At 49.9% G+C, this 7,601-nt stretch overlaps 1 protein-coding gene across 1 annotated transcript; it reads right to left on the bottom strand.

The window, feature by feature from the left end:
- Window positions 1-2,813: 2,813 nt before the first annotated feature.
- On the bottom strand, window positions 2,814-5,026 carry MID1IP1 (MID1 interacting protein 1). Its single transcript, XM_075538104.1, has 2 exons — window positions 4,759-5,026; window positions 2,814-4,504 (listed from the first exon to the last, which is right to left on the bottom strand). The coding sequence occupies exon 2, from the start codon at window positions 4,245-4,247 to the stop codon at window positions 3,696-3,698; it is 552 nt and encodes a 183-aa protein (XP_075394219.1). The 5' UTR covers window positions 4,248-4,504; window positions 4,759-5,026; the 3' UTR covers window positions 2,814-3,695.
- Window positions 5,027-7,601: the final 2,575 nt, after the last annotated feature.

The raw sequence follows: 7,601 nt of genomic DNA, 5'->3' as shown, positions 1-7,601 counted from the left end.
TTAGATATATGAAAGGTAATCCATTCTCACCCAAACTTTTCCTTCCTTCCAGTTATCTGTGTCTTCCTTTTAGTTATAAACTGCCATGGAGCTGGGTAATGTCAGCTAGCCATCTCTCCTCTCAAGCTCCCTTTGAATGATAGTCAAATGAATGTATTCATAATGTATTCAATTGAAGTTCGTGGATATCTGAAAGTTTCTGCAGAAGGTAGGCAGTCTCATCCCCCCCACCCCACCCCACCCCAACCCCTGAGGGGCTAGTGCTTTCAAAGTGCTCACTTTGGTGTCAGCAGCCTAACACAACCACTGCACACTGCTGTAGCACCTGAACGTTCTTGCTCTCCTCCAATAGCCATGTGAGCTCATGTGTTCATTTTCTCCCTTTCTCTTTCACCACGAATAAATAAAGCTTAGGACAATTATATGTTCAAGGGAAAGCATAATTTCAATCAATAATCCTGAACCAACATTTACATCATTTCCCTTGTCAAAATCGAGAGGGAGTGCTACACTTCACTTCAAAACTTTGAGGCATTCAGGTCAAGAATTTGCAAGGGGTGTTTTTTGTTTGTTTGTTTTGGTTGTTGCTATATACTACACAAGTATATTACAGGAACATATTCTGTTTTTAAGGTTTATGTATTTATTATTATTTTAATTAGTATTTTAAAAAATTGTTTTATTAGGGGTTCATACAACTCTTATCACAATCCATACATACATCAATTGTGTAAAGCACATTTGTACATTCATTGCCCTCATCCTTCTCAAAGCATTTGCTCTCCACCTAAGCCCCTGGCATCAGGTCCTCATTTTTCCCCTCCCTCCCTGTACTCCCCTCTCATGAACCTTTGATAATTTATAAATTATTATTTTGTCATATCTTGCCCTGTCTGACATCTCCCTTCACCCACTTTTCTGTTGTCCGTCCCCCAGGAAGGAGATCACATGTAGATCCTTGTAATCGGTTCCTCCTTTCCAACCCACCCTCACCTACAGGAGAATGTTCTCAGGAAGTATACAGAATACAGAAATGTAGATGTTAGTAGCAAAACTCAACTATATAGTTATTCATTTCACAAGCTTATTTTTAAAAATATGTCATGGAAGAGTGCCTTTTACATAGGACTAGAGAGTGATTCTCAGCCAAGAGAAATGATGACCACAGTTAGAGAGCATTGGATTTTTTTTTTATGAACCATTAAGGGGCTTCCAGGCCCAGTCAGTACTGTTCCACCAATAGTAACGAGTATTTTATTCAAGATCAGTTTATGAAACAAAACAAGGAAAAATCCCAGACAGATTCATCTGTTATGACTTCTCAAGGTATTTAAATGTTTCCCTACCTTCTTCAGAAACTTTCAGATATCCACAAACTTCAATTGACTACATTATGAAGAACCTTGAGAAACCCACAGGGGCAGTTCTACTCTCTCAGCTTGATGGCACTGAGTTTGGTTTTGGTTTGGGGCCTGAATCTAAAGTAACAGCACAAAATCACCTGAGTCAGACCCTTTCTATATCAGCCCATTTAATTTACTTTGCATCAGTACGAAGTAAGCCTTGTACGTATACTCATGCCAGTTTCAAGTATCAAAACAGGCTGAAGGTTTAAGTATATAGAATTAATCATTAGTAATCAGAAGACAGGGCTTTCTATTCCCATAGTTAGTCTTGGAAACCCAGTTTTCGCCTGTCCTACAGGGTCACTGAGGTGGTGTTGACTTGATGGTAATGAGTCTGCTTTGGGGCCCTGAAGATCTGAACATACAGCTTTCCGGCTCCAGATGTGTTTCTTTATACCATGTGGCTTCTGTGAGCTCCTGTCTGTGGACCGTATGCTGACTTCTTTCTTAGACCATTTGGATATATCAAAGAAGACACAAAACATGAGACTGTATCCTGACATTTGGTGCTGCCCCGCTTATCGTTCTAAATTAATGATTAACTTTGGCTGGCAACGGTCAGCAGCCCATTTTCACACTTCCCCATTTTCCACCGCTGCTATAAACTGAAAGTAGTAGAATGAGCTGCCTGAAGCAAGGTTTTTTTTTAAATTACTTTTTGTAAACTGTAAAGCTATATGGAGTTAGACTCAAGCTTGCTGACCTGAATCAATACATTACTTCAAAATTGTAAAATGAAGTTCATCTAACCCTCGTCTCTCCCCAACATGATACTGACATAACAAATATGCAGTGCCCCGAGTTCCCCACCTTCCTCAGATCTGCCTCCCACCTGCCCGGACTGGCTCACTGGAGATGTGGGTGTCCAGCAGGCTGCAGCTCCACAAGATTTAGTTTTCCCCCGGGGGACAAGTGAAAGCAAGCAAAACCCCCCTTATATCATGCTTTTGCATTGAGCATAAACCTTGTAAGAACCAGCCCTCCCCACCCCCCCAAGGTGTGTTGGCCTTTCCTCTCCAGGTGAAGAAGTTGGTCCCATTTCTGCCAGGTGAAACTTTTAGTATTTACACAAAGAGCATTTGCCTCAAAAACCCTTCAGTTTGTGATTCGATTTATTTTTTTAAAAGAAGAAAGTTAAAAACTTGAAAGATCTGTCCAACTCTCACACCGCTGCGTGAACTTTTGGTGGAGAAGGCAGAGCGGTGTATCTTGGCACTGAATTGGAAAGAAAACTTGGAAGTAAACTTGTCGGTAGCTGCTTTCAGAAATAATACCAAATTCAGAGATGAGCAACCAGCTCCTTGAGGGGAAACTTTTATTTTTAAACTTTGGGTAAAATAATCATGAAAATGGTTTCCATTTCTCCACCAAGCCATTACTGGAAGATTAAAGAGCCACAAACGTTGGTCAAGTTTAGTTAATGCATTAACTATTTTTATTTTCAGAATATAGTCTACATCTGGGATTAAAAAAGTTTTAAATAAACTGAAGACATTTAGAACAGCAGTGGGACCCTTCGGTGTTCTAGACAGTCCGCATCGAAGTTTAGTCGGTTCCGTTTCAGCTGGGTCCCTTTCTCATTTATAAAGTCATTCTTTTGCATTGCCAGCGTACGTACACTGGGGGCGGGGTAGGTGCCACAGGACAACTGTACAGTGTAACAGAAAATTAGTAATAAAAGTAGTACCGGTTCCCGACAGACAGTGCTGTTTGTGCGTTTATCACAATGGAATCGCCGAAGTTTCATAGCAAGGAGCAGATTCGAAATCTTTAAGAAAGAACCACTATTACAAAAAGAAATAGTGCAAACAGGAAAACTGATGCAATCATAGCAACACCACAGCCTCCACCGGCCCAACAGCAGGGCGGCGGGAGGCTGTGCGCCCCGCCTTTCTCGGTGCCCCGCTCGGCTCGGGGAGGCGCTCCCAAGTGTGGCAATCCAGCGCCGTGCCCGGGCACGGCCCCCTTCTCCTTCTCCACCGGAAAGAACAGAAAAGACTCCAGGAAAGGCACAGAGCGAATGCGGGGCGTCAGCCCAGTCCCACCAGCAGAGAACAGAGCCCCCTCCCCCTGCCTCAGGGAAGGGGGGGGTACTCTGAACCTCCCCTCTCCCGCCATGGCTTCCTTCTCCCTCAGGAATCCCCTCCTGCACGCAACCCCGCTGCGTCCTCTGCATGCCAGCACTCCCCCGACCTTGCCGGCCGCCCTTCGCGCCCCACAGCCAGGAAGAAAAGAGAGAAGGTGAGAGGGAGGGCTGGGGAGGGCCTGGGCAGCCGAGGGCGCCCCACCTCAGTGGCCCCAGTTGCTAAAGCCGATCTCCTGTTTGTATCTATTGGTGAGGATGTTGGCTTTGCGTGTGAGTTTGGAGAGCACCGTGTGCAGCCCCCGCAGGTGGTAGTGGAACTGCCGCTCCAGGTCCTCCTCGCCCCCGTCCGCGCCCTCCAGGTGGTTCAGGTCCACCAGGATGTCCTTGGACTTCCAGCCATTGCCCTCCTCGCTGCCGGCCGCCGCCGGCGGCTGGTGCAGGACCCCCCACTCGATATCGTTGCGGATGGACTTGAGCAGCATGTAGTGGCTGTACATGTCCCGCGAGGGCGCGAAGAAACTGCTCTGGGCGCTGCCCGGGCCCGGGGCTGGCGGCGTGCGCTCCTCCAGGCAGCCGCTGCTGCCGCCCACCTCCACCCCGACGTCGTTGTCGAGCCCGGGCTCGGCCAGAGGCACGTCGCGCAGCAGGCTGGGCACCATTACCGTCTGGTCCATGTTGTTCACGGCGCCGATGAAGCGATTCATGGCGTTAAAGAGCGAGTGTTTCTGGTTGTAGGTGTCACAGATCTGCATCATGGTGGCTGTGGGCGCGCAGGGACACAGGAACCTTAGGCTGGGACGAGGGCTTAACCGCCTTCACTCGCTCACCAGGGCCCGCGTCAGGGGACCTGGTTCTAGTCGGAGCCGCGGGATTCCGGCTCCTCGTTCGCCGGCTCCAACTCTGGGCTCGCTCGGTACCCGGCTTTGGGGGGGAGGGGGTGCGGCTATCAGAGGCTCGGGCGTCCGGAAGCTCGCGACGCTGGTGGGTGGTCCTAGATCGAGCTCTGTCCGGCCTGGTTGGGAGAAGGGGACAAAAAGGATTATTCCCCGAGCTAAGGTACCCCAGAGTCCTCAAACATGCTCGCAGCCCTCTCGGGCTGCTCCCCGACAAGAAAGGCGGCCGGGTGGCTCTCCGCCAGGGGCGGTCCCACTTCCTCGTCCGCCTAGAGCCGCCGAGAGAAGGAAGGTGGGCATCCAGTCTCCCCCTGACCAGCCCGAACCCAAGCCCCGGTGTTAGCTCGGGAAGCGACGGCGCGGGAGTACCTACCTCCTCCGGCGTCCCGCGATCCTCCGCTCGGAGCAGCTCAGCGCGCTAGCTGCCGGCGACTGCTACCCACGGACGCTGCTGCGGTCAGTGGCCGGACAGTAACTGAGAGTGTGATGGTTTGAGTTGGCCCCCTACCCATACCAGGTGCTCAATTTATAGCCGGAGCAAGGAGTCTCCGGCACTCTGGGCCACTCCTGGTGTCTCCTCCTCCCGCCTCCCCTGGCAGCGCCTAGATAAAAGGCCCGGGACGGGGATGACCGCGAGTAACACTCTCCTGGCCCTTTCCACCGCGGGGGCGGGGCGAGCCGGGCTAGCTCCGCCTCTCGCCTGATACCCGGTGGAGGGAGGGCGCCCGGGCTGGGCAGGGCAAAGCAAGAGGACCAGGACTAGCCGCGCCCCGCCACCACCAAGCCGGAGCCGGCCGCTGGGGGAAGGGCCAGGCACCCTGGGCTGAAGGCGCTGGCCTCAGAAAGGGCTGGAGGGCGGGCTGGCCCGCGGGGACGGAATGGCCTGGCGCGCAGAGCAGGGGCTTGCAGGATGACCCATGTGGGGATGTATGTGCCCTGGTTGTAAAGGGAGTTCCCACCCCCACCCCCACCCCCCGTAGTGGCTAAAGCTCAGAAACTGCCCTCCCCCGGTTTATTCTTAGCCACCAGGGAAGAAGTGCCTACCACAGAGGCCAACTCCATCCTGGGATTCTTACATAAGAAGGCGGCCAGGCATGCAGGGTGCACGTGGACGCTTGGTGCCCCTGGCCTCTGCCTGCTGTGGGAGGAGGGGAGGCCGGTGGCTTTTGCCATTCCTCCAGGCTAAGTCCTTCATAATCTTTCCTGTACCATCTACTGCTGGGGTTGGAGAATGGCCCACCATTGGATCTACAGGTCTTTCCAGCAGTCAGAATCTATGTCACAATGTGAAGTCACTCAAGTGACTCCCTTTTGTCCAAATCCACTACTGAGGAAATGCTTGAGAGTCCAGGCAGCATGGCCTTTTCATTCAGTTGCCAAGGGACTGAGAGAGGGTGGCAGTAGTTAGGTTTGCCATCACATGCATGAGAGCTACGTCATGAGGGAAAATATAATTCTCTTTTAATCCCATATTTGCATAAACTTTCTGGAGCCCCCTCATATTTCAACATTTAACAGAAAAGTGAGGGGGGTGGGGTGGACAGAGAGAGAGAGAAACATTCTAAGATCATTCTTAGATGACAGGAGTCATTTAGTGGAAACTAAGTTCTCATGCCGCACATCTCATGTCCCCAGAATTGGGACTTCTGTGTTTTTCTTGTCGGGTTTGTGCACGTTTGTACCCATCCCACTGCCCTTGCCATGCTCCTTATGCTCATCTTCTCTGACAGGCCTGTGACTATTTAAGTCCAAGAAAATTCAAGTTTTTAATTGTACGTCCCTTTTCTCTAAAACTTTTCAAGAGTGCTTTCAATGTATAATTCTCCTGCAGGACCCCAACAGACCAAAAGGAGGAGCACCGAACCATGGACTTTCCATGCTTGCTTTCACCGTCATGATCAACATCTAGATTTTTACCGTGACAAACCATCTTCATGATTGTCCCTGGAATCAAAAGCTGGCTTGGTCCACCAAGGACTGGGCTGTTGGCAACAGAATAGCAGACCTCAAGGCCCCAGTGACATCTTGAGACAGAATCAACCAAGGGCCTCTGGGGACCCACCCAGGGCTTGTTAGCTCTAGGGTAGTTCATAGACCATGTTTTTTTATTCAAACTGGCCTAGCTTTAACCTGCTCAGGGTCATTGAGAGGATCCAAAGAAAAGTAGAAAGGGGAAAAAATGTTATGTAAACAAGAAATATGAAAATTCCCTGACTCTCCCTCTTTGGTCAAATAGAGGTTTAGAAACTTCTCATGCCTCAGTTTTCTTATGGATAAAATGGAACTTCTGCCATGGGCTGTGTCAAGGATTTGGGTTTAAAGGTAAATAACATAATGGATGTAAGCATCATTATGTAAATTGTAAGGCACTTGAAAAAGATTAACTGCACTTAGTATAGGCTCTTAGACTAGACTTGTTTCTGTGAAGAGTCAGAAATCTTTTTTTTTTTAATGTGGACACGGGCTATGATGAGCCACAGACCCTTTCTACAAGGGCTTAGGCAGCAGGGAGTACAAAATGTAGATGGGTTTAAAATCCTACAGATAAAATGAGAGCGTCGCCAGAGGAAAACTCCAGAAAATGACGCCCACTTTCAGTAGCGGATCCTTGCATAAATTAAAACATATTCTGCCCTCCACCCCTAGGCCCTCTTGACATTTTAAATATGTCTGTGCCCGGATGAAAACTCGGAATATTTCAGACTTGCGTTTCATTAAATGCTAGAATTCTACCTCCTTTGATCTTCTTCCCAGGACCGACTTCAGTGTGATAATAGTACGCTCAAAATGGTTAACCGCGCGGGCTCAGGGGAGCCCCTCCTTCCGTTTGGCCCCCACCCTTCCTGATGTATTTGCTTCCTGCCTTCGGGTCTGGAGGCCACCGAATTTCTTGACTTCTGTCCCTGGTTTCTTGACTCTAGTCCCTGTTCTTGCACATTTCATGAAACATTGCACCTGCTTGCAAAACTTCCCAAACCGGGCCTCCCAGCTCACCCACCGGGTAGCTCCGGAAAGAAAAAGGTCCCCGGGCCAGAACTCCGGGCCCTTGGAATCACCCCACCACCGCCCCTCTGGCTGCAGCCAATCATCAGTCGTCAGAGACTATTATGCAAACGAATCGTCTTAACCTAGCCAGTCAGAAGCCACGCCCCTCCCCCTGCTGTGTCCTCTTTCACCCTAGTCGCGCCTAGCTGGCGGCAGCGTCCCTAGTAACCG

Source organism: Tenrec ecaudatus, chromosome X (genome assembly GCF_050624435.1).
Source record: "Tenrec ecaudatus isolate mTenEca1 chromosome X, mTenEca1.hap1, whole genome shotgun sequence".
Classification (NCBI taxonomy): Eukaryota; Metazoa; Chordata; class Mammalia; order Afrosoricida; family Tenrecidae; genus Tenrec; species Tenrec ecaudatus.
Note: the sequence above shows the minus strand (reverse complement) of the source record. Positions and strands in the feature narration are given on the sequence as shown.